This window comes from Rhineura floridana, chromosome 11 (assembly GCF_030035675.1).
Source record: "Rhineura floridana isolate rRhiFlo1 chromosome 11, rRhiFlo1.hap2, whole genome shotgun sequence".
Lineage (NCBI taxonomy): Eukaryota > Metazoa > Chordata > Lepidosauria > Squamata > Rhineuridae > Rhineura > Rhineura floridana.
The window spans coordinates 16,180,980-16,207,814 of NC_084490.1; the positions used below are offsets into that span (position 1 = coordinate 16,180,980).

At 45.1% G+C, this 26,835-nt stretch overlaps 1 protein-coding gene across 1 annotated transcript; it reads right to left on the minus strand.

Moving 5' to 3' along the window:
• Positions 1-1,145: 1,145 nt before the first annotated feature.
• LOC133365899 (serine protease 53-like) lies at positions 1,146-25,988 on the minus strand. The gene is given in 12 exon segments (XM_061588331.1): positions 1,146-2,749; positions 3,367-3,598; positions 6,478-6,641; positions 6,967-7,226; positions 8,104-8,254; positions 9,992-10,208; positions 12,629-12,795; positions 13,907-14,187; positions 15,195-15,363; positions 16,833-16,859; positions 25,758-25,973; positions 25,976-25,988. Coding segments are annotated over 12 exon segments (1,914 nt in total). The 3' UTR covers positions 1,146-2,732.
• Between the last annotated feature and the right edge of the window lie 847 nt (positions 25,989-26,835).

The following is a 26,835-nucleotide window of genomic DNA, read 5'->3' on the forward strand; positions in this document are numbered from 1 at the left end:
GAAGAAAGTGGATAGGGGGGAGTTTTTCCCTCATAATACTAAGACTCTGGGACATCCTGGGACGCTGAATGTTGGGAGATTCAGGATAGATAAATGAAAGTAATTCATCGCCCAATGTATAGCTGAATACGGAAGTTGTTTCAACATGAGTTAGTGATGGCCACCACTTGGATAACTCTACAAGAGGATTAAACAAATTCATGAAAGATTAGATTGCCTGTGGCTACGTTCTACCTCCATTGCTGGAGGCAGGATGCCTCTGTATGCCATTGCTGGGAGAGTTGTTACATCAGGTCCTGCTTACAGGCTTCCTATATGCCGCTGGCTGGCCACTGTGGAAACAGGAGGCTGGGCTAGATGGGCCACTGGCCTGAGCCAGCAGGGCTCTTCTTACGTTCTTAAGTAAGCGTGCTTTGGATTCTGTGTATCTCATATAATCCCACAAGACCGCAACCCAATCAGCAATCCTTCACCCCAAATGTCTTGAATGCTTTAAAAGCTTATGCACACATACAGGCTGCTTGTACAGAGCGTTTTAAAGCAATGAAGGTGGTAAGATCATTCAGGAATTCCACATTTACTAAGAAACTGCTTTAACAGTATCCGAGCATTTGTTTTAATTTAGATCCAAGGCCATGAAGCTCCCTGGGTGCCCTTGGGCCAGTCACTGCCTCTCAGCCTCAGAGGGAGGCAATGGTCAACCCCCTCTGAATACCCCTTACCATGAAAACCCTATTCATAGGGTCGCCTGTAAGTCGGAATCGACTTGAAGGCAGTCCTTTTTTTTTTCCAAATGGTTTCTGAACAACAAAAATAAAATTCTCTGTCAAAACTGTAGAAACTTAAACTTTCATGCTAAAGTAGAGCTGGTTAAGAAGCTATGTAATTAGCTCAGTGTATATGCAACTCTGCATTTTTATTTTAGTTTTGTTAACTATAAAGCCTCAGGAGCAACTATATAGCTGAGGCAGCTAGCCTTTTCAGACTTCTGTCTTTACATAGTTTTAAAGTATCCCAAAATTAGCAGACCACCACTGAGATAGTCTGCTTCTAATCTCCTTTTTTATCAGCTATATTACGGGTCCTTAGAAGAGGCCTCTAATTTTTTCTACTGCGGCACAGACAACTATACAGCATGTTTGCTTTATATATGTATATATTTAAAATGATTTATATTCCACTTTCCCACACAATTTTTCAAAGAACAACCCAAAATATAACATACAACTTCTGACTGATCAAATATAAATATATATAAAAACATAGCAACATTAAAACCAGATGAAAAAGGTTCAAGAGTGGCCGTAAAATAAAAGAAAATGCCTTCCAAAAGTAAAATAATTCTCAGCAACTGTCTAAATCTAGTCTTGGATCTCCCCCAGGAGAGAATTCCATAACTGCGGTGCCACCAGTAAAAAGTTTCTGTGCCTGGTACCTTCGAGTTGAAACTTTCATGTCATTATGAACAGAAATGTCTGTTCTCTGCTCAGACACAGAAATTATCAGTGGATTTCTTGAAAATGTTCTGTTCAAATAATTTATACAATGAAATACTAGGATAAATATACACTCACACGCACATATACACAAACCCATGTCAGTTTTATGATTAACCATTCACAGTCTTTTAGCTTTCCTATCTTAAAAGGTTGCTAAGATACTAAAACACCACTTTCGGCCCCTGGAAGGATGTACAAAAAAAATCTATATAATCTTACATGTGAATGACCAACAGTGGTACGACTTACATACGGCCTAGAAATCTGAAATTTGGTATCAGTGTCGCACAATATGTGTGGATAATTTAAATAAATAGAGTAGGACACCCTAATTACTAGAACAATGTAAAAGGTGATGCACTGCCCCCCTCCGCCTGCCTCTTTTAGAGTTTACTTCCTAGAAGAGAGCAGTGTTTCAGCACAGAGCAAGCGACCCACAGGTTAGAGGGAATGATGGACTGTGCAAGTTCTATTGCGACTTCATAGTTTGGGATCAACTATGAAGTGACTTCTGGAAACACATCCACGCTTGCAAAATATGAGCTGGATTTCGTCATACATAAATAGGTTTTCAGTCCCACCACGTTTATGACTAGATCCAGCCCTGGGTAAGATCTCAGGCCTGGCCCTGGGAGTCTTTCTTTCCCCACTCAAGCAGATGGGTGTGGAAGTCGTGGGCTTCTGGCCTTGCTCTGAGGGCTATTGTATATCCACCTCATTTTGTCCTTCACAGCAACCTATGAGGTAGATTGAAAGATGGGGGGTTATCGAAGGCCCACCTTTGTGGTTGAGCACCTGATTGGCCTCTTTGATTCAGTTTTCCTGTCTATAAAACGACAGAGGGAAAATGCCCTGAGGATCAATCACTTCTTGCTATATTTTCCCCTATTTTGCCCAGCATGTCAAGGCTCTTAGTGTTGTTTGGAGAGTCTGGCATTCAAGTGTGTCTCCCCCCCCTCCCCCCCGCACTGCAAACTCAAATGGAACCCTCTGAATTCTTCTGAAATCGCAACAAATACCAGTCTGGTCGCTATGATCAGCACACCTCCCAAGACTCAGCTGCACAATGGGAACCAGCAACACTGCTCAGATGTTTCTTTTCTTGAGTTAGGAGACAGAATAGTGTGTGCATGGGGGCGGGGGGGGGAAAGCATTATTCCACAAAGTTTTTCATTCATCCATGTTGAAGTCTGTTCCATGTCCAGTTTCATCCTTTTGTCTTTGTCCATCTCATTACCTGTGGCTGGCTTCTGAAAGGAAAGAGGCAGCATAAATGGATTTATCCATATGCTTCAGGAGATGGCATCTATCAAGCAAAGGTATGGGAAATCAGGGTAGAATGCCATGGGGGTCAGAGTTATTTGGGGACATTGCGAGTTATTTGGGGGCAGAAGGACATTCTTGTAAGCTGTCTTGAGCACGGGATATGGTTTGTAATTAACTAAGGCTATCTCAGCTGCCTCTCCCAGCTTTAAAGGGCCGTAACATCAACAGATTCTTGCATCCTTAGAGTGGCGGGGCCTTATCTCTTGATCTGAAAGGCAAGGGCCAATGTGGTGTAATACAGTGTTCTTCTACCTTGGGTCTCCAGACATTATTGGACTACAACTCCCACCATCCCCACCCAGCTTAGCCAACAGGCCTGGTCAAGCCAATATTTCTCCATCCTGGGATGATCCTGGGGGGGGGGGTGGGATTATATTTGTCATCCTGATCCTTTGGGGTGAGAGAAGGATAACAATGTGATAAATGAGAAAGTGATGAGAAAGGGATATGTGTATGGATCATGAATTCTATTGAAAGGTCCCTGTTGATTCCATTCCACCACCTCTCCACTGCGAGGATACTCAAGACTGCTGCTCCTTACCTGGAAGATATACATCCAGGCACTTGTCGTCATCGCTGACTATCGGTATAGGAGGCTTTTGTACATCATAGTAAGCAGACCAGGAGAGTTGCATGATCCACTCCTGATAGTCACTGACTGCTGTGTAAACACCTGGACGGACCACAGTCCCACAGCCCTTTCCAAAGCTGGAAATGCCCGCCAAGAACCATGTCCCATTCTGGTTGCAGACCAGAGGGTCACCGATGCTCTCCTAGAGGACCAAGAGTGGAAATATTAATCTCTCAGTACAACAGAATCCCAAAAGAGAACATGATGCCATCAAAATCAGGTGCAAAATTTAAATACAAAATGACTAGTATCCAAATCTCAACACATTTGGACTATCTTCAGGAAGAATTTTAAAAGCTCATTTCATAGCTATTCATAACCACTGAGTTGTAAATATAGGTTCAAGCTAACTTCTTTATTTAAAGTCCCTATGCTTACAGGGTTTTTCTTAATTGAGCAGCTACTAATGGTTCTCAGTATAATACCAGCTCTGGCTGGTAAAGCGGATTCTTCTGGTTGTAACAATGTGGGTGAGAACTCCTAGGTCCAAAGCCAAATTCTGGGTTCCATTGGTTAGAGCCAGGGTAGCCAATATGATGGCCGTTCCAATGTTATTGGACTCCATCAGCTCCTGCCAGCATAGCTAACAGGGATGATGGGAGTTGGAGTCTAACATCTGGAGGGCACTATATTGGCTATGTCTGGGTTAGAGAAAAGGAGGATCAGAAGCAGGGCTGGATCCATCTCATTGTCCTCAAAGGGAGAACTACCGTGGATTCAAAGGTGGGTTGCATCCAGGGCTCCTGGCTTCTGTGGCTTAAAGCTGAGCTCCTGATTCCTGTTCGCTGAATCAGAGACTACCAGATGATATTTGAAGATGTTATGTGGAGGGGGGGACAGGAGAAAGCAACAGAAAGAATCAATAAGTTCCTCAGTGGGACTTCTTATACATCAGGAAACATTTGGCGCTACCAGATTTGAAGCTGGAAGCAACTAGAGAACAAGCATCTCATTATTGAGCATTTCAGCACCACATCAAGTGTGGACAGCTCCACTGGCTGAAATATCCTTTTTTTTTGCTAGCTAACACTGCTTTCTCTCTCTCTTGTAGGTATGCACATTGAAAGGAAAAAATGAAAGTGCAATGGAGATTGAAATAACCGATCTTTGGGTTTCCTTTTTTGTCTACTACCGATTGAACTGGGGGTCGGAGAGAGTATGGCCAAGTTCCCAACCAAACACAGTTAGAATGGGCTTTGAAGTTGTATTATTATTATTATTATTATTATTATTATTATTATTATTATTATTATTATTATTATTATTATTATTATTATTATTTACATTTATAGACCACATGCTATCTAAAAGATCTCAAAGCAGTTTACAATAGAATTTTGCTCCCAAACTAGGGTAATGCTCAAAATGAGCCAATCTCCAATAAAAAAGACCCATTATGAAAATGACTTGTGTCAAAATAAATTCATCAACCAAGCCGCATTTCAGTGAAGCTTTTTTTTTAAAAAAAATGCCTATGGGAAAGGCAAATCCAATATATTTTAATGCTACCACTCATTTATTTCTCTGAAAAGTTGCGATTTTCCTGTTGGTGAAAAAAGAAGCAGCAGTGAGTTGAATCTGCTGGTCATACTACTCATGGGAATAGACTGTTTGCATGAGCAGTTTTCTTCGTGAGGGTGGGCTGTCAGCTCTGCAGGTCAGGTGATGTAACAACTGTCAGCCATAACTTACTCTCAGATGATTTTACCTGGCCACAGAAGAAGTCCTAACATGAGGCAATATGAGGCTGATGTCTCAGTGGCAGACTTTGGTACCGTTAAGATCAGTCAAGTGGGAGACAAACTGATCTGACCCATGGATTCAATCTGCTGGGAAATTCTGCATAAATCTCATTGGAACAAACACGAATTTGCACAAGGGCATGTGCTCATGTGCAGTTCATGTTAGTTTCAATGGTATTTGGGTGGGGAAATGTGGGAAGGGTAGAACTAGAAATGCCTGAGTGCTTTTTCTAAAATTCAGATTTATTTGGCTTTGTATGAATACACAATGAAGCAAATGTGTATTAGAGTACTGCTTAAATACTCTAATACACATTTGCTTCATTGTGCCTTTTCAAAGATTTTGTAAACCGGGCCAACAGAATCACCTCTAAAGCTTGAAATCCAGTGCAAATGTTATTCTCGAAGATACTTATTATCTTGAAATTAGAGTCTCTCCTACATTGAGATCATTTGGGATGGTATTCAATGCTAGTCCTACTCAGAGCAGACCCATTGAAGTGAACGGACATGACTAACTTATGTTCATTAATTCCAATGGGCCTGCTCTGAGTAGGACTTAGTTGAATACAACCTTTGGTTTCTAAGTTAAATATTTTTTTCACAGCCAGTGTACTATAAAGCTATATAGTACAACCTTCTTAAAAATAATTTAACTGAAATTCTATATTTGGAAATTATTTCTTATTCTGGTACAAATTGGTTTTAAATTATATATATACTTTTTCTTTTAAAGGAACTGTAGAAACAATCAGAGTCACTACAGTGTGTAGCAAAGAACTATGGAAAATCCAGGAGCAGCAAAACTTAAGACTATTGCAATACAAAAATTACTAACCACTTGCCTTTGGGGCTTAGTTCAACTCACATCCTTTGGAGGAGGATGTAGCATCTAAAGTACTGCATGAAAGCAGTGTATATCTTCTGGAATCAGAGTGCGGGGAAAATGGAGTAAAATTGCATGGACTGAGTAGTGCTGGCCCAAAGCCATAAAGGGCTGCTGCTGAAAAATGCAGGAAGACACAACAGAGAACATCCTGGTGGGTCGTGCCCTATCTTAGTGAGTGGAAGGAGGAGATGCTGTGTAGATTTACCAGAGCTTGGAAAAGTTACTTTTTTAAAACTACAACTCCCATCAGCCCCAGCCAGCATGGCCACTGGATTGGGCTGATGGGAGTTGTAGTCCAAAAAAGTAACTTTTCCAAGCTCTGAGATTTACAGCCTATATTTTCTATTTGTTTGAAAAAGCCCCTAAGCATGATAGGTGGTGGCCTCTTACCTCACAGCGCATGCTACTTTGATAGGGTGTGGCACACATCATTGCGGAGGTGATGGGGATTTCCTTCCCCTCATCGCTGGTCATGTTGTAGAGGCAGTTACAGTTCTTAGGGCCAAGGACTTTTACTTCCACACCCCCTGGAGAACTCAGCTTACCGAGCCCATCTAGATAAAGATGGAAAGATAATGGTTGGTAAGTCCTACCATGTATCCCACCTTCCTTTTCTCCTTCCTCTGTAAATTCTGCCTCTAGTCTTCCAATGTTCCAAATAGTGCATACTGTTGAGGTATTGTGTATTCCAATGGGGTGCAGTAGGTTGCCATTTTGCATCTGACTCATCCTCCCTTCTCCCCCACCACCATTTTTGCACCTGCTTTGAATTTTTGCTTTGGAAAGCCAAAGCAGACCTCACAAGCCTGAAGACCACCCATGCCTCCTCCCTTAGACAAGAAATCTGGCACGGTCCCAAGATGCTCTTCCCCAACATACCAAGTCTCCGTCCGCGAGTCCAGCAGGTAGAGCCAAACGGGAACTGGTGATTGGCGTATGGGGCACAGATGGCCCGGATACTGTCATTAAACACCACAGGACGAGCTAGCTTGGCCATTGCAATGTCATAACCGTCCACCACATCGACGTAGGCGCCATGAATTTCGATATGCTGGATGGTCCTCTTCTCCTGCCATGTCTGTTCACCCTCTTCCTGCTGTTCACCCAGCAGTACCTCCCAGTCCTCTGTTTCCTGGCGCCTGCAAAACAGGGTGCAGGAGGAATTATTGGGGTGGGGGAACCAGGGGAACCAGATATAGGCAAATAGGCTTGATTTGAATGGTGCATTTGGGTTGCAGAATTTGCATGGTTTCTTGATTGTTTTGACATTTTTGCACACTCAGTCCATCAGTCCAGAGCAAGGAACTGTGGGAGCCAGGATTCCTGGGCATAACTATACTTATCTATAATAGCATACCATAGCAATTTAGAGTGTACAAAGCACTTCACAAATATTTATCTTGTAATTCTTACACTTGCCATGTAAGGTAGGCTAGTATTATCCACCATACTGCACATGAGACACAGCGGCTTGCCTAAGGCCATCTACCCAATGCAAACCTGGAATACACTTATGTAAAAATGGAAACGGACTGCCTTCAAGTCAATTCTGACTTATGGTGACCCTACAAATAGGGTTTTCACGGTAAGCGGTATTCAGAGGTGGTTTACCATTGCCTTCCTCTGAGGCTGAGAGGCAGTGACAGGACCAAGGTCACTCAGTGAGCTTCATGGCTGTGTGGGGATTCAAACCCTGGTCTCCCAGGTTGTAGTCCAGCACCATAACCACTACACCACACTGGCTCTCACACTTACGTAAAAACCATTTAAAACAACATTAGAACATATTACTGAGAGCAGTTAAAATCAACCATTCATAGCTGGAGATGGTAAAATTCAGCACTTTCGGTTCACCCCCGTCACCCCCAGCTCCGGCCATGAGGAAAAGCAAGTCTGTTATAGGAGCTGCTGCTGCTGTTGGAGAAGATGCCATCAACCCAGATCCAAAGTAGATTAACATCGCAGCTGTGGCTATTTTACCCAGCATGCCTCATTCCCCGTGAAACCCCCACTCACCCAATGAAGCACTGCGCAGCGGTCAAAATCACGTCCTCACCAATCAAGGTGCCTCCGCAGATGTGCTGCCCCTTGTGCTGCAGGCTCACATACCAAGGCCAGGGACCCTCTGCCCCTCTGCCAGGCCTGTCCTGTTTCAACACTCCACAGCCTGGAAAACAGCACCGGAGCATGAGGTGGTGTCATAAGCATGATAAGAAGAACCCTGCGAGATCAGGCCCAAAGCCCACCATTGTCCAGCATCCTGTTCTCACAGTGGCCAACCAGATGCCCCAATGGGAAGCCTGCAAGCAGGAACTGTGTGCCACAGCAAGGCCACATTCACGTCATACATTTATTCCGCTATTATTCCACTTCAAACGGTCATGGCTTCCCCCAAAGAATCATGGGAAGTGTAGTTTGTGGAGGGTGCTGAGAGTTGTTAGGAGACACCCTTTTCCTCTCACAGAGCTACAATTTATCAGAGTGGTTTAACAGTCATTTCCTCTTCCCAGAGAACTGTGACAATTGTACCTCTGTGAGGAGAATGGGTCTCCTCACAACTCTCAGCACTCTTCACAAACTACAATTCCCAAAATTCTTTGGGGGAAACCATGACTGTTTAAAGTGGAATAATAGTGGAATAAATGTCTGGTGTGAATGTGCAACTCTCCCCTCTTGTGATTCCCAGCAACAGGCATGCAGAGGCCTACTGCCAACTTGCATGACCTCCACAAAGCCATTGAGACACAACCCAGGGCTCTTTATGGTGACAGAACTCACCAGTGCGGAGTACCTGCACCCCTTTTTTTGCTACCTATGCCAGCCATTTTGTGCTGCCATCCACAGTACTTTTATCAATATATGAGTACTGGTACCTTGGTGTTTTTTTTTTTACCAAAAAAGCACTGACTAGTCGTATAAGGTTATGAAGATTTGAAAGGAAGCAGTATTTATCTTCATTTCCTTTTCCTTTTTATCTTTTCTCATCTATTTCTTTTTTAGGAGCTACCTAAATATGTGACTGTACTGCCTTCAAGTCGATTCTGACTTATGGCGACCCTATGAATAGGGTTTTCATGAGGCTGAGAGGCAGTGACTGGCCCATGGTCACCCAGCGTGCTTCATGGCTGTGTGGGGATTCGAACCCTGGCCTCCCAGGTCATAGTCCAACATCTTAACCACTACACCACACTGGCTCTCAGGAGCTACCTAGCTCACTATTAAATTCTATATGATCAACTGCACAAAAATGTAGTTAACACTGCACAGATTTTTTTTCACGCTGCACAAAATGCGTCTAGCTTCACATTCAAATAAGCCTTGCCCCCACCCCCGCCGAGAATGAGGATGAGAGCCAAAACCCATCAAGCTACAAATGGGAAGAAAGGTTTCTTCTCCCTGTCCATCTGTCTGTCCATCTTCCTTCCTGGGTGGATGTCGTTAGGGGTGGGATTGTTGAAGATGAACATGGCCTATCACAAAAACAGGTTTCCCCTTACTTCTCCTGAACGGTGGCAATGAAAACAGGGTTGGGGGGGCTGGTGCCATGTCTGGTGGAGGCTGGTCATTTGGTAGGGCAATTGGGGCACTGCCCTCCCAATCTCAGCCAGCCTCCACCTGCCTGCTCTCCTGCATTCAACCAGTCCAAGGGACGGCAATGTCAGTCAGCCATCTGTGTTAAAGATCAAGAAATCATGGATTTGGATAGGTAGGCTGTAAAATAAGGTTGGTAAACCAATGGCCCTTCCAGATATTGCTGTGCTACAGCTTCCATTTTCCCTGACCATTGGCCATGCTGGCTGTGGCTGAGGGCAATCGGAGTCCCCACGACACCGGAAGGGCCACAGATTCCCCACCCCTGTTGTCAAGCAAAACGTTCATAATAATTGTGGATCAAGACACATACCCGTGCACATGTACTTGTCAGTGGTATTGGGGCGAGGCCCGATCTGTTTGGCAAAGGTGGCCCCTTCAACGTGGCGCTGGATCCAGTCGGCATAGAACCTGGTCTCGGTAAGGATGGTGGGGCCATAGAATTGGCTGCAGCCCATGGAGAAACTCATAATCCCTGCCTGGAACCAGTGCCCATTCCCCATGCAAACCAGAGGGCCGCCTGAATCACCCTGGGGCGGAAAGAGGAGCTTCATAAAGTATGTGGAGATACCGTTTTGTGCTGACTTTCCTTTGTTAGGCAGATTGCTCAGGGAGGTTGGCTCAAGTTTCATCAGTGGCAGCTAACTGACAGGAGATGGTCTCCTGATAGCTGGGAATACCTCTGCGTTTTTGAGTAAGGCATCCATCAAAGTTTGGAGGTCACTCTATCAAACTAGGGGGAAAGGGTCAGACGTGTGAGTGTGTGAGAGTGTGCAACTGAAAGTTTGGGAAAGAAAGAAGCTGACATACACAAAGAGTACGTTGTAAGCATCTTGAGGGTGCAGGGTCCCTCACTGGGGACTTGATGTTGGGTACCATGTGGAAGTGATTGTTTGCCTTCACTTTATATTCTCCTTGCACAATTTTTGTTGTTGCTGTTATGTGCCTTCAAATTGTTGGAATAGGCAAATGTTGCATGTTTCCTTTAAGGGATATTTGGGGAATATCCCATGTACCTGTTTTACCATGATGTAACTTCCTAGTGGGTGGGGTTAGTTACCTGGTTTCCTCCTCCTTTGTCCTGGGGGATTTTTGAATATTCTTCTTTGCTGATCTATCCACCATTGAGAGAGGCCACATGGCAAATGATGCTCTCTGCTGAGAGCATCAATACCAAACCCTAAGATGGACTGAATACCTTCTATTTTCTTTCATCAAAGCTACAGCCTATGTTTCTAACATATGAAGAGGTCGTGAGTAAATGTTTGTATCTTTTACCTAAGAAGATTGTGTCTGTTGTTATTTATATAGAGAAAGGTGGGGCTGGTTACATTCTCACTCTGCTGCTTGTGTTTTTATATCTCTGCTAAGAAATAGGACCAACCAAATTAGTGCCTATTTCTCTCTGGTATTTTTATAATACTGAACTCAAATCAATTATGACTTATAGTGGCCCTATGAATCAGCAACCTCCAATAGCATCTGTCATGAACCACCCTGTTCAGATCTTGTAAGTTCAGGTCTGTGGCTTTCTTTATGAAATCAATCCATCGCTTGTTTGATCTTCCTCTTTTTCTACTCCCTTCTGTTTTTCCCAACATTATTGTCTTTTCTAGTGAATCGTGTCTGCTCATTATGTGTCCGAAGTATAATAACCTCAGTTTCATCATTTTAGCTTCTAGGGATAGTTCTGGTTTAATTTGTTCTAACACCCAATTATTTGTCTTTTTTGCAGTCCATGGTATGTGCAAAGCTCTCCTCCAACACCACATTTCAAATGAGTTGATGCACAGTTTTAAATAAGCCAAATATTGTGAAGACAAGCACAAATCCCCCTCAAAAGGAAACACAGGTTTATGTCCAATGCTAGCCCTACTGAGAGTTGACCCATTGAAGTGAATGAACTTAAGCTAGTCATGTTCAATGGGTCTACTCTGAGTAGAACTAGCACTGGAAACAGCACGATCCAAATAAATGTCTATGCAGACATGAGTCCTACTGAATTAAATGGGGCTTACTCTCAGGTAAGTGGGGTCAGGATTGCATCCTCAACCTGGTTGGGCTGGCCTTGCCACTGCTCCTGGCTTGGGGAAGTGTGGAGGGCGTAACAAAATCAGACATGAGCAAGAGAGAGAAAGTGCCAAAGTTGTAAGGCTTAAGAAGACCCCTTGCATCACTGGCTTGAATTCAACCCTAATTCAACTCTTAATTTCCAGGAAGACAGATTTCAGCTGAACATCAGGAAAAACTTCCTAATTGTTAGAGCGCACAACAATGGAACCAATTCCCTAGGGAGGTGGTGGGCTCTCCACACGCTGGGGGCATTCAAGAAGCAGCTGGAGAACCACCTGTCGGGTATGCTTTGACTTGGATTCCTGCATTGATAAGAGGGTTGGGAGTTGATGGCCTAATGGTCCCCTTCCAGCTCTACTTTTTGTGATTCTATGATTCTAATTAGGCCTGCAGGTTGGAGAGCCCTCTCCCCCGTTCCTAAGCTCAGAAAACCAAATCTTAAATCTGGACAAACAATGCACATTCACCAAATACAGGCTGCAATCTTATACGCACTTCCCTGGGAGTAAGGCTCACAAAATCAGCCTTCCCAACCAGCTGCCCTCCAACTTCCTTAAACAACTTCCTTCTGTTGCACCCATTCTGCTTATCATTGTGTGTTTTACCAATGCCAGTCAATGGGGTGGGGGTGAGGAGCTATGCAGGACCCTGAAGCACCAGCCCTTCATCAGTAAAAACCCTGCTCAGCTGTCCGATGGATTCTGAGATCTTGTCAAACATTACCCACGAGCCCATATCTGCATCCATAAAAGCTAGAAACTTGCTTTAAAAATAAACAATTTAGCCTGATCCAGCAAACCTATATTCTACCTATGTTCTTAAGAGGGATCAGTCACGTACATCCCTCCTTTGACAGTTTCACATGTCTTTTGCTGACCTTGCAAGGACCCCTCTTGCGGTCAGGAGTCATGGCGCAGATCATGCCAGGCAGGGCTGGGCTGACAATTCTCCTGTTCCGCAGGTTACTGTAAATGCAATTGCAGGTGTCAGCGGTCAGCAGGTCCATGGTCATTTCCTGAAGGGTCATGGGTCTTGGCAAGCTAACTAGAAGGGAGGAAGGAATACAATTAGAATATTAGGTAGCCCCCGTCACTTGGATAGAAGTTGCTCAAGCAATCCCTGGTTATTTTGGTTGCCCCGAATTGCAGGTCCCCACGAGCCCACTAAACCAGACACCCAAAACCTAATGAAACCACCATCTGATGTATGAACACAGGAAGCTGCTTTTTACCAAGTCAGACCACTGGCTTATCTAGTTCTCAGCGGTAGTGCAGTAGCAAATTCAGAACTGCAAAGTCCCTTCATGACAGTCACAGCCACAGCCACTTCCCCTGTTTTTGCTGCTGGCTCGAGGATGAGATCCTTGTTAATGTCTTCTCCCACCACAACAAAAATCCGTAGGGGTCTATTGGTGTGAAAGGGGAGAGTAAGCTACTGAAAAGGGTCTTCTCAGTCGCCAACTCACCTCCTTTCACTCTGACTGGCTCCAATCAGCAGGAAAGGACAAGGAAACATGTTAGAAGACTCTTCTCAGTGGCTAACACACTCCCTTTCACTCTGACTGGCTCCAATCAGCAGGAAAGGACAAGGAAACATGTTAGAAGACTCTTCTCAGTGGCTAACACACTCCCTTTCATGCTGATCAGCTCATAGGATGCTGGAGACATAGAGACCCTGCTGTAACCCTGCTCCCAAAAACGTACGGGGTCTAAGACCCCCTGAGACCCCAGACAACTACACCCCTGGCTCTTCACATTGTTTACACTGACTGGAAGCAGCTCTCCGGGACTTGACACAGGGGATATTCCCCGCCCTACTGGGAGATGGGACCTTCTGCATGCAAAGCAGATGTTCTACCACTGAGCTACAGCCCTTCCCCAAAGTCATGAACCAACTATCTAGATTACGAACACCAGAAGCTCCCTTATACCAAGCTGAACCGTAAGTCCACTTAGGCCAATACTACCTCCTCTGACTGGCAGCAGCTCTCAGGCACATGGTCTTTCCCAGTCACCATCTACACGATTCTTTTTATCAGAGCTGCCAGGAGCTGAACCAGGAGCTTGCTTCACCGGTGGCATGTGCTCAGCTCCTGAGCTCCAGAAGCATGTCCCATAGGCTCCTCCCCTCCGACCAAAGCGGCCTTCTCATTTACCATTTGTGGCGATGTCTCCCCAGCCGCTCAGCCAACATTGCGTCCCAAAGGCAAAGCGGTGGTTGGCGTAAGGCAGGCAGATGGGCGCGATGTCCAGGCTGTAGCTCACAGGCTTGGCGAGGCGCACCAGAGCAATGTCATTGCCTTTGTCGAAATTGACGTAGTCCTTGTGAGGGATGATGTCGGTGATGTTGCATTCCACCCCCTTCACATGCCTGCTTGTCAGTTTCAGACGGCCCAGCACCACTTTCCAGTCCGAGGGGCAGATTTTAATTCCAAGCCTGGAGGGCGGAAAAGTGAGATGGGAAATATTTGTTTTCCATTTTGAGTCCACTAAACGGGTGCAAACTGTGCATGGGCCCTCCATCCACTGTATCCACAGCCTGATGCAATGGCCCCCTTCCCTCCCGCCCACCCACCGACCCACCCTTCTCTCTTTCTTCCAAATCCTGCAAGCTAATGGAGTGCTGCAGTAAGTGTGAACTAGGAAGACCTGGCTGAGGTTTAAACCTTGCCTCAATCACACGTCAGTAGGGGGGAAACCATGGTTTGGTGGTAGAGCACATGGTTTGCATGCAAAAGGTCCCAGGTCCGATCTTTGACATTTTCAGTTCGGGCTGGGGAAGACTCCCCATTTGAAACCCTGGAGAGGCACTACCAGTCAGTGTGGACAGATCAGGCAATGGTCTGAATTGGTATAAGGCAGCTTGCTATGTTCCTTAATGAAGCCACTTAAGCAAGGCGCTCCCTCTGCCTCAGTTTCCCCATCTGCAGTATGGGGACATAACAATGTCTTTAATGTGTCTGTATGTCAGATTAAAACTCTAGAAAACACTGGTAATGATGACAGGTTTATAAACACCAGGGTTGCAATGTCTTGTCAATTAATTGGTTCATTTAATAGATTAAAAAATGTGTGGTGTACCAGTTAGAATGTTAAACGAGGAGCTGGGAGATCAGGGTTCAAATACCCCCTCAGCCATGATGCTGACCTTGGGCTCTCAGCCTGCCCTACCTCACAGGGTTGTTGGAGGATAAAATGGGGAGGGGGGAACCATGTCCGCCACCTTGAGCTCCTCAGCAGTTAAATGGGGGCACCTTTTCAACTGATCAAAACATTTTTGAAAGTTATTTTTAAGACAAGCACTTAACAAAAATGGCAGATGGCAAAAGCCCCCTTAAAAGAGGCATTCCCTCCTGTGTGAGACAGAAGGGGGGGAAATGCCTCTTCTAAGAAGATTCCTGCTGCCTTCTGGGATACCAAGAAGGATGTTCAGTCACAACTTACTCAAGAAAGCAGTGGGCAGCAGTCAGGACCCACTGATCATTGATGAGGCTCCCCCCACAAAAGTGCTCTCCGCGGTACTGGAGGCTGACTTGCCACGGCCACTCGCCACGCTGGGCACTCACCCCACCTGCCATCCGGGTAATGGGCCTTTGACGGCCACATGATAGCGCTGGACAGAAAGCAGAGAGGAAGGAGTAAGAAACACATCATATATAAATGGCTATTCTGAGGGAACATCTACACAACAGACTTAACAGTGCAATCCTATGCAGGTTTACACAGAAGTCCCACTGCATTAAATAGGAGTGTTGGGGATGGCAGTCTTAAACGAATCCTTTAGCCATTCCCTCTTCTCTGGAAACAATGTTTATGTGGGGATTCTCTAAGGAAATATTAATTTGCCTCCCCAAATCACAGTTCCTAGGATTCTTTGGAGGAAGCCAAAATAACTGAAACAGGTACAAATTTGCACAATAGATTTACCCTGATGTACACTGTTTATAACCCATCTTTTCTGTAAAGCCATTGGTCTAACTCCAGGTGGGGAACCTTTTCAGAATGAGAGCCACATGCCCTCCTGGGCAACCATTTGAGGGCCATATGCAAGGGTCTAGTTGTCCAAGGTCTTGGGTGTGTGTGTCTTAGACCCCTTACTTTTTTGGAAGCAGGATCAGCATGAAAAGGGAGTTAGCCACTGAGAAGAGTCTTCTAACATGCTTCCTTGTCCTTTCCTGCTGATTGGAGCCAATCAGAGAGGAAGGAGGAGAGTCAAACACTGAGAAGACTCTTCTCAGAAGCTAACACCCTCCTCCTTCATACTCATTAGCTCCTAGGGACGACTGTTGTTGTGGGAGAAGCCATTAACAAGGATCTCATTCTCAACCCAGCAGCAAAAAAAAAAAACAGAGGAACAGGGCATGGCTGGGAATAAAATGAAGGGCCCTTGCACTTCTGAATTTGTCACTACACTACCGGCCACATGCTGCCAGTGGTGGTGGGGGTGTGTGGAGGCAAAAGAGGGCACAGCAACACATCTACATTTTGTCCTTGGTACGTTAGGCAACCAAGAGGCATTAATCCGAGTTCAAAGATATACTCCAGACTGGCAAAAACACTCTAGGGGAGTGCAAAGCAGGACTGGTGAGGGGCGTGGCCTGGGACAAGGGGGTGTGGCTGGGGAGGGTGTGGCCAGGGAGGGTTTCAAGGGCCAGAGAGGCTTGGAAGGTCACATTTGGCCCCCAGGCCTGGGGTTCGCCACCCCTTTTCTACCCTCTTAAGACACCCCCAAAAGCATATGATGCCACGAGTACAGGCAACTACAGCTGCACACGTTCACCTCTTGCTAACTACTGAAGATATTTCAAGCCAGTTTTGTAATCAACTTGCCAAATAGAGTAACGATGGCCCCTTCCCTTTTGCATCTCTCGGGCTGTTGAAATATACATTGTTAAGTTCTTTGGGACAACCATCTGTGCTCTTTTCTTTCTTTCTTATGAGACTTCCGAAAACCACATTATGTTCATTAACAGCATTGATCCTCAGTTATATTGTCCCTGCTGTGATGTTTGGCTAAGGAGTGTTTCAAATAAATACATAGAGTAAATAAATAGGGAGATATACAAAGCTCAGGGGACATACCTGATGCAGATGATCCTTGATGAAGACCTAGGCAGAAGAGAAAAAATAGTTGAGGATGGAAAATGTTTATGTCATTCCCTTCATCCAATCACTGTCCTTTACACAAAGCGAGCAAGAATGGAGAACAGCCTGCACCAACCGGGTGCCTTCCATGTGTTCTGCACAACATCTCCCATCAGCCCCAGCCAGCTCCGATGAGAGTTGTAGTCCAAAATATCTGGAGGGCACCAGGTTGGCGAAGGCTGGTGTAGAGAGACACTGACTGCACAAGCACTAGATCACCTTGGGAATATGACAGCATTCTAAAAGATTTTTTTTAAAAAAACCCAAACTTCAGCCGGCATTCCATTAAAAGTAGGTTTCTGCTTCTCGTGATCTTTCATGAATGTATTTTACTCATAGGCCTGCATCTGGCCTAGATCACATCTGCTGTTTCTGTCCACTTTCTTACTTACTGGCAGCTGCACGGGGGGATTTACTCCAATGCATATAAGGCCACATGCACGTAGATGTCCACATTTCTATTAGCCAGCCGTCGGAGGGGCTACACATTTTTACAACAGTCCGTTCCAGTATCTTGCAATATTATCAGATTGCTGCAATTTCACAAGACTGATTCAGCCAGAGGGGACTTTCCCTTTTCCAAAACATCCATGGGAGTCGACTCTTAGATTTGGCTTTCAGATCCCTGAACTGGCCTCTTTAGCTGCATGCTTTTGATAGGGTGCTGATGTGTCCTATTTACAGAGGACAGTCCTCTATCTTTTCTTTTCTGTCCCTTAATTGAAGGTGTCCTCTATCTGAGGACTGTCCAGTTCAAGTCTGCTTTAAAGATAAGCAACCATAAAAAGGGAGATCAGGAGCCTTGAAGCTGCCCACCAACATTTAGCAGCACCTGGTCAGCAGACTAAGCAGTTAGTCACACAAATCCCACCTATGGTGAGATCATGATGTACTATATGTCTAGTAATTATTTCTACATGTGCACCTATACCACATGCAAATGTTATGCAAATTGTCATTTCATGTTTTTGGGGGGAGGGAAATGCATAACTGGCCTGTGATAACCATATTTGATCTGCACAATTAACAAGCAGCAACATTTGTTTCCATCCCATGAAGAGCTTCAGCTATAGATTCCTGCATATCAAGGGACTCTTGAAAGCATCTGAGCACAGCAGGACTGGTCCCCTACCCCTAGTCCACCCACACCCTAAGCTGGCACACCTCTATTTTAGATTGATTTCTTACAGCTAGTTCGTTACCACAGTCTGGGTTGTCCTGATTTCTCTACTCTTCATATTTCAATGTTTTGTTTTGATGGCCATGCTCTGCCATTGGTTTTATGGTGTTTCCGATGATTTGAGTATGTTAATATATTGCTATGTGCCACCCCAGGAAACTCTGGATTGGAGGGCAGAATGCACATTTAACAAATAAACAATGCTTATATTTAATAATGTAGCTGCACTGTCTCTGCTTCCAGAAAGCAGGAGCTCCTTGGAGCTCTCTGCTGTGATGAGACCAGGCGTCTCTCTGCACAGTTGCTTGACTCTGCCACCCTGGTCCCTTGCCAGCTCAGCCAATGCTGAGGTCCTTTCTGCACATGGGGCCATCTAGGCAGGTTCAAGACCTCAAGGACAGGGATGGAGACCCTGTAGCCTTCAGGGTGTCGTTGAGCTCCATCTCCCATCATCACTGACCATTGGCCATGCTGCCTGGGGCTGTTGGGATCTAACTACATCTGGAGGACCACAGGTTCGCCATCCCTGCTTAGAAGTTCTTCCAGGGCTAGCAGAACCTGCGTGATGGTTTCCCCCGTAGCTTCCTCGGATGCCCTGATACTTCATCCAGTGGAGGCTTGTCTATTAGGGCAAAAGGGGCACTGGCCCACCAACCTTTGACTGCCCTCAACCAACCCCTTCCTTCCTTCTTTCCTTCCAATTTACATCCAATCCCAGGGGTGGTACTGCCTTTCAGATTCCTCCTCCTTACTCTCAGCGTTGTCCTTGTAGAACTCAGCAGGGAGGAGGATGGAGGCAAAACTAGAATTAGCTGCCTCTGCCTCTGATTGGCTCTAGTTTCACTTACTGTCGGGCTGCCTGCCTTCCGCCCCACCAGTCCCCAATGGGCACCAGCCACCGCTTACTCCATCAGTGGGAACAGTGCTAGAAATCAGTGACAGACCAAGAAATCTATGACTGATCCTCATCTGGACCTCAAAGCTATTCAAGATCCAGGAGGCTGCGACTGGTTGGATAGTGACAGTCCTGCCGCTGCTCCCTCATTCCCAGCGTGTTGTTTCCATGGCCTTTGTGACTAAGGAGCAGTCGCACAGCCATATGAGAAAGTCCTAGTAAGTAATGCTCTCTAGCAAACAGTGACTCAGTGCCTTTTGCCCAGGGTCAGTGGACTAAAGCAATGTTTTGCTTGGTTGAAGCTTTTCCCAGGGAAGAGGAAACGACAGTCCCTATCCTATTCTGAACCGGCTGTATTTGTTTATGTGGTTTGCCACATAACGCAAGGTCAACATTTTTTTAAAAATCTGGTTTGGTTTACACACGTCGACCAAAAAGGAGACCTGATATGGTACAGTGGATTGCTTTTTGCTGTAAGGAGGAGGATGCATTTTAAAAATGTTCTCCCATATTTCTCTGTTTTAAAAGCAACTATGTTCCATGCAGATTAAAAACTAGCATCTGAGAGAGGCAGGTTCTATCTAGTTCAGTCCACATCCTGCTGTGCTTGATTTCTCTTTGCAGGGTGTGTGTGTGTGTTTTAAAATGATTTCCCCTATCTGTAACCTAAAGTGGTACATTTTCACTGCTAGCACAGTGGGGAGGAGAGCCTGGCTGGGAGTCCAGAGTCTGTGAGTTCAAATCCCCGCTCGTATCTCCTGGGTGTAATGGGCCAGCTAAAGATCACCCCACAGTGGGTGGCTCAGGGGTGATGTGCCCTGCCACCTGGGCAGCCGTGGGCAAGCTGCATAGTCCTAAGGAGCCCAGTTGCCCCCCATCTGGCAGTTGCGGACAAGGAAGGGGCTGGCTTGTGCAGCTGTGGCAAGCTGAGCAGGCCCTAGCCAGCTGGGGAGGACTAGCCTCAGAGGGGGGCAATGGTAAACCCCCTCTGAATACCGCTTACCATGAAATGCCTTCGGGATCAACTTGAAGGCAGTCCATTTCCATTTTCATTTTGCAGGAGGGGTTCAAGTGTGTACCTGAACTTTAGGATCATGCAATTAAAGGGTTCTGCCAGCAACAAATTAATGTTTAAAAGAAAAAAACTGTGGACTTTTTTGTGGTTAGAAAAGTGATGGGGAAGTGTGGGATGAACAAATCATTAATTGCAAGACGTGTAAAAACCCTGCCAGCAAATCAGGATGATTGCAGAACACTCGTTGTCGTATAACCTCCCCCATAAACAAATCAGAATGAATTTTCAATAAAGACCAGGCATAGTTTACATCAACACCATACTGCAGAGCACATGGCTTCCCTGCTAGAATAGTTTACCCCTCAGAGAACTACAATTCCCAGCACCCTTTACAAACTACAGATCCTAGGGAAAGCCCTGTGCTTTAAATGTGCTGCAAATATATGGTGTGGATGCGATGTAACCACCATGTAAGCTCTGTACAAGCAAATGAGGATGAGTGCTCAATAAATAGGCCATCCGGGGGGAGCACTTTGTTCTTTCACCTTAGAGTTCTCCCCTCCTCACTTCATTCTGATGCATGTGTGTAGCCTAAATCTCCCCCAGGGTTTCAAATGTCCCCCCCCCAAGTAAATTTTCATGAAGTTTCCCAATGTTATTTTCATTTTTCCAGCAGGGACTCCAGTAGCAGCTGCCTGAACTGACCTGAACCTGAGCAGGGCGGGGAGAATCACTAAAGTGGGATAAACAACATTTCTCCCCTGCGGATACTTCGCCCGCCTGATTTTCTCGCAGAATTGTGCCAGGCATTTCCTCAAACTTGAGAAAAGGGGAGGGGAGAGAGATGAAAGAAAGAAAAGTAACAACCTTGTTCTTTATCACAAAAAATTGGAACCAAAACCAGCTCATCATCATTAGACTTTGTACAGGAGGCCAGACGGTTGGCGCCCTTAGCCCTGCCCTGCTGCCGTTCTGTTCTTGAGAACAAAATCCTGGAATTTCTACAAGTGCCCCCTCACTTCAGAGGAACACTTTGCTCCACCAGAGAAATAAAAGGGATCAAGGAATTCTTCTCTCTGCCAAGGGGTATTGCTAGGTGCTTAAAAGACTCTGGGCAAAAGCACATGACACATTGTTGCATAAAATTTGCTGATTGATATGTGTAGATGTAACTTATTATTATTATTATTGCATTTATATCCCACCTGTCCTCCAAGGAGCTCAAGGGGCATACATGGCTCCACCCCCCCATATTATCCTCACAACAACCTTGCGAAATAGGTTAGGCTGAGACTTGGTGACTGGCACAAGGTCACCCGGTGAGCCTGAGGATGTGAATGGCCTCTGAGCAAATGAAGATGGGGGGCGCTTGGGGTCCTGCCAGTGCTGCGCGTTGCAGCTTGCCCCGTAAGCAAAGAAAGCAAAAATAATAATTTAAATTTTTAAAAAGGAGGGAAAGGGAGGGGATCTGGGGCTCACCCTCCTGGTCCTCTCCCGAATAATGTTCCTGCTCTCTATGCAAGGCAACATGTGACTGTATTAGAATACAGGAAGCCCCTTTGATTTAATGCCTTAGGAACACAAGAAGTGGCCTTATCCTGGGTCAGACCATTGGCCCACGTTGCTCAGTCCTGTCTACACTGACTGGCAGCAGCTCACCCGGGTTTCAGGCAGGAGTCTCTCCCAGCCTTACCTGGAGATGCTGAGGAGTGAGCCTCAGTGGGCTCTTTCTGCAAGCAAAGCAGATGTTCTGCCACTGAGTTTTGTTCCATCTCCAGATCTGGGTGGGGAGTCACAAGGAGGAAGGGCACTCTGCACGTGTTCAGGAATTATACATAAGCTTTTCATATGTTGCAGGTCTGACCTCTGGAATTTAAAACAGGTTATACAGCTAGGTGCGCAAGGGATCCTTCTTGGCTACCTGACCTTTTCCAGGGAGGAAGCCTGGACTTTCTTTAAAAAACAGGGCCGATCACATTCTTTTGCCATAAAGCCACAGATTAGTGACTTGGGTTTCCCCTCATCCTCAGACGTCTTCAAATAAAGAGCGTTTAGGGCTTCAGGGGGTTAAGAGGGACCTCATGCATAGGAAAAGGAGACTGGGTAACCAGTCTGACATCAGCTGACTTAGATAAGGTTGACATCTTGTCTTTCCTGACAGGGGTTCTGTGGTTCTAATGACTTCGTAGCAGGGACAGACTTCCTCATCACAACACCTCTGTGCAGGGAGATGTTGAAACTTATGCCCATTATGCAGCCCAATTCTATTTAATAGCCCAGGGATGAAGAACTAGCAACATTTGGAGGGCCAAAGGTTCCCCATACCTGCAACAGCCAGTCCAAATGAGATGGGAGGGGGGATTCCATTCTTGTCCCCATATCTATCCAGCCAACTAGCCTTCAAGCAGGAGGCAGCCAGATCCATGGGATATTTTATAGTGAGGTACATAACCCCGATGCCATCTAGCACTGGATTGGATCCAGACTAATTTAGCCACATTTAGGTCCCACTGAAGTCAATGTGAAAAGTTAGTTATGATTAATGACCATCCCTGAACAAAGGAACTTCAAAGGGAAATTCCAGCATGAAACTGCTGAAGTATAACTTATCAAGAAGTTTGATCCTATTCATTTGGTCTCAAGAGAGACAATAGTTTCTTGTCCAACTACAGATGTTAAATAACTTGTGAAATAAAGGTGTTAAATAAATAGATGATAGTGTTATCACCTGTTACAGCTCTTGTGAAGGGTCATTATGGTTATTTTGCATATATTTTAACTCTAGTTGAATTTTCACAGATTGTACTTTTTCCACTTCATTGCCCTTTAACACCAATTCCAACATTTCCCCCCCTTTACACCTATGTATAGACAGAGCTTGGAAAAGTTACTTTTTTGAACTACAACTCCCATCAGCCCCAGCCAACATGGCCACTGGATTGGGCTGATGGGAGCTGTAGTTCAAAAAAGTAACTTTTCCAAGCTCTGTACAGTATAGAGTAGGACTTTCCAGCTGAGGATTATGCTTCGTGCATCTGCTGTAGTAGGATCGAGTCCACAAAAATGTAAGCCTAATCAATTTGTTGGGTTGTATTCAATGTTAGCCTTACTCAGGGTAGACCTACTGTGACATAACTAACTTAGGCCCATTCATTTCAATAGGTCTACTCTGAGTGTACTTTAGTTGGATATAACCCATTGTCTTTTAAGTTCTCGCAAGACTCTTTGTTGTTTTAAAGTTCTTGTCTCAAATTGAGCACCCACCACCCCATTCAACATGGCAGTTTCTTAGTCACTGTGTCTCCATGCCAGGACATTTCAGGCACATGTTGAACGCAAAGCAGCTCTGATGAGGGGGAAAGTGGAAAGTCATTGTTATTCCCACCAGTGGTTTAGATGGCAAACGTTTAGATAAAATTGTAGTAAATGATAAGGGAAGACTTGTGTGTTGAACTGCACAGCTGCTACAGGCAGAAGATACCAGCTACAAAAACAAGGTATAATGAGCTGCTGCAGTGCCACAGCTTTCTTTGCTATGTCTTGACCCTTTTGCTTCAAGTCACATATGAATCAGAAGGTAGGAAGCCTCCTGACCACTGCCACCACCACCACCACCACCGCTACCGTAGTCCCAGCTGTGTTGCAACATTGTGATTGGAGGAAGTGTTTCCTTCCTATAAACCTCTGCAGAGTTGCCAATTCTTTTATTATTATTATTAAGTTCTGTTCCTGTCTCGTGCCATTAACAGCAGACTGATCTACAACCATTTTCAGCCCAAGGACCACATTCCTTTGGGGGCATCCTTCAAAAAGCCAGATGTCAGTGGAGGGTGGGGCCAGAGGCAAAAAGTGGGTGGAGCAATAGATGGGATTCTTAATTTTGCACAGTAGGCTACACTCCAGCCACACAAACATCAGTTTTCTGCACACACATCTCTCCATCTTTCAGCCAAAGAAAAGCACTTAAGGCAGGTGCACAGCAGGGATGATGAAAGGTGTAGCCTGAGGAGGAGGCATGGCCTAGAGAGAGCCCAAGGGCCAATCAGAGAGGTCTGGAGGGCCACATTTGGCCCCTGAGCTGGAGGTTCACAATTTCTGATTTATAGTAAGTGTGGAGAATCTGTGGCCATCCAGATGTTGTTGAACTCCAATTCTCAGTCAAGGAATGATGGGAGCCCTAGTCAAGGATGATGGGAGCCCTAGTCCAGCAAATATCTAGATTCCCCACCACTACTCCATGAATAGATGGTAACGTCTGCTGGTTTCTGCAGGTCAAGGTGCTGCTAAAGGCATAGAGGCAGGCCAGGATAGAACCCAAGGTGGTGCATGTGGTCCTCAGGAGGTCTCCCATGCAGGCATTGACCAGTCCAGAACCAGGTCTGCTTAGCTTCAGCGAGGTGGTGGCCTCATGTGCATTTGGACCATATTCTGGGACCTATAACCAGTACAGTACTTAATTCCCCAAGATGGGTTTCGCTACAGTTTTGGCCCCGATGCCTTCCCTAGCACCTCTTTCAGATAGTGCAGATGTTGTTCTAAAGGATACCAGATTATACCACAGCCTTTACATTGTATCCTTCTACAGATAGTTTCCACCCGATCCCAAAGCAGATGTGTTTAGATTGCCAAAGTCACAGTCAAACCACTAAGGAACTAGCTTTGTGGCTTAATTTCTGCCAGTTCCTGCTGGTGTTGGGTCCTCAGACCCTTTCAAAAGCAGACAGAAACCTGAATTTCCCATATCAGTCATTAGCTGGTTTTATACCTAAAGGCTGCCTCCCCCCCAAAAAAGAGTATCACTGTGCACATGAAGACTGCATTTCCCTGTTCTTGATAGCCATAGTGATCTCTGGCATAGGTGACAGTCCTTCCAGATTGAAGCCCCATTATCTTATTTATTTATTTTATTATTTATTTGATTTATTTCCCACCCTTCCTCCCAGCAGGACCACAGGGCGGCAAACAAAAGCACTAAAAACACATCAAAACATCATAAAAACAGACCTTAAAACACACCAAAACAAAACTAAAAGCATTTTTAAAAGCTGTAAAAACAGCTTTTAAAAGGGGTTAAAAAACATATTGGTTTTTTTTAAAAAAACATATTAAAAAGCAATTCCAACACAGATGCAGACTGGAATAGGTCTCAACTTAAAAAGCTTGTTGAAAGAGGAAAGTCTTCAAAAGGCGCCAAAAAGATAACAGAGATTGCTCCTGCCTAATATTTAAGGGGAGGGAATTTCACAGGTTAGGTGATGCCGCACTAAAGGTCTGTTTCCTATGTTGTGCAGAACGGACCTCCTGATAAGATGGTATTAACTTGCAGGTAAAGCACTGCCTTTCTGTCTAACTCTCTATCTCTGTCTGAAGCCTCTCTGCCCATCTCTTGCTGACCACCTTACTCAATCATACGCCTGTCTGCCTGTTTTTAGTGGGACAACTTCTTGAGCCTCTTGCCAGGCTTGCCACAAAAAACAACAGAAAGTCTTCTGACACCTTAAAGACTTAAAGGATTTATTGGAGCAGCAGGCATTTCTTGGACTAGTGCCCATTTTACCTTGCTAGCCAGTTTCTGTCCTGGTTTTGGCTTCCAGCCTTGACTTTCGTCCCTGTAGTGCCCTGCTATTATTTATATATCCATCCCTGTACATCTTATCCATCCATCTCATTCTGTCCATCCTGAGAAACCTGTCTATGCATCCATCCCACCCACGGATCATTCCATTCTCATTTAACTAGCTGCTGCATATAGACTGTGCCTAGGAAACTCACCCATAAGGACCAACAGCAAAAGGAGCCCATTGCTGGCAAATCTCCTTGTCTGTCCTGCCATCCTTGCAGATCTTCTCCTTGTCTCTGCCTGCTCCCTGCAGGTTCTGAGTTTTATATACGTTGTGCGCCCCTTGCAGTAGGAGGCACTCCGGGTCACCCCGCCCTACTACACCTCATCAGTCTTGCACAATGTGGCATTTTTCTGCATGTGTAAGAAGCACATTTAGTCATCTGTATCTCTCTGGAACTCTGTATACTTTTAGAAGTCTATTGACAACATTGGTCCGGCTGACCTGACAAAAAGGGAAAAATGAATTTACGACAGTCTCGCTGGCTTCTTGCTTAATGGTGGTTTGGTAAGACAGTATATTTCACATGGGGCATGGAAGAGGAGGACACACTAAGAGAGACCATTTCTTTTGGGGGGGCATGCATTATATTATTAGTAGTAGTAGCAGTACTAGTAAAGTGCCAGTGTTCTGTAGGAAAATAATAATGATAATGATAATATAAAATCCTATAGAACCCTGGTACTTACAAACAATAAAATATGGACAGTTATGCCTTTAAATTGTTCCTTGCTGCTCGCTTCCCTGAGTCATTAAAAGTTCCAGGAATAGCACTAGCCTGATTTTGAATTCTTGTGGAGAAGAGAACAGCGGAAACTTATGGCATTTTTGTAATATTTTCTTTACAGTACTTACAAAAATACAAATAAAGCATAAGTCGAGGCAAGCAGCATGTGAACACAGGGACATAGGAAGCAGCAACAATGTATTAACATACAGAATTAAAAGCCTGGGTAAATAAACAAAATGTATTCACCAGCAAGTGGAAACACATAATTGAAGATGGTCATTCATTCATCAATGGCGATCACTTGTGGCCGAGTAAGATTGTCTTCCAAGATAAAGTCTTTAACAGTGACTGTGAAGGCCAATTCTGGATCCACACAGCCTCCCACAGTGAGGACATAGGCTTCCAGATGGAAGATGGTCTCAATTAGGGTTACCAACCGTACTCTTTTAAGAGTACATGTACTCTTTTTGAGATGGTGCAACAGCATACTCTTACTTTT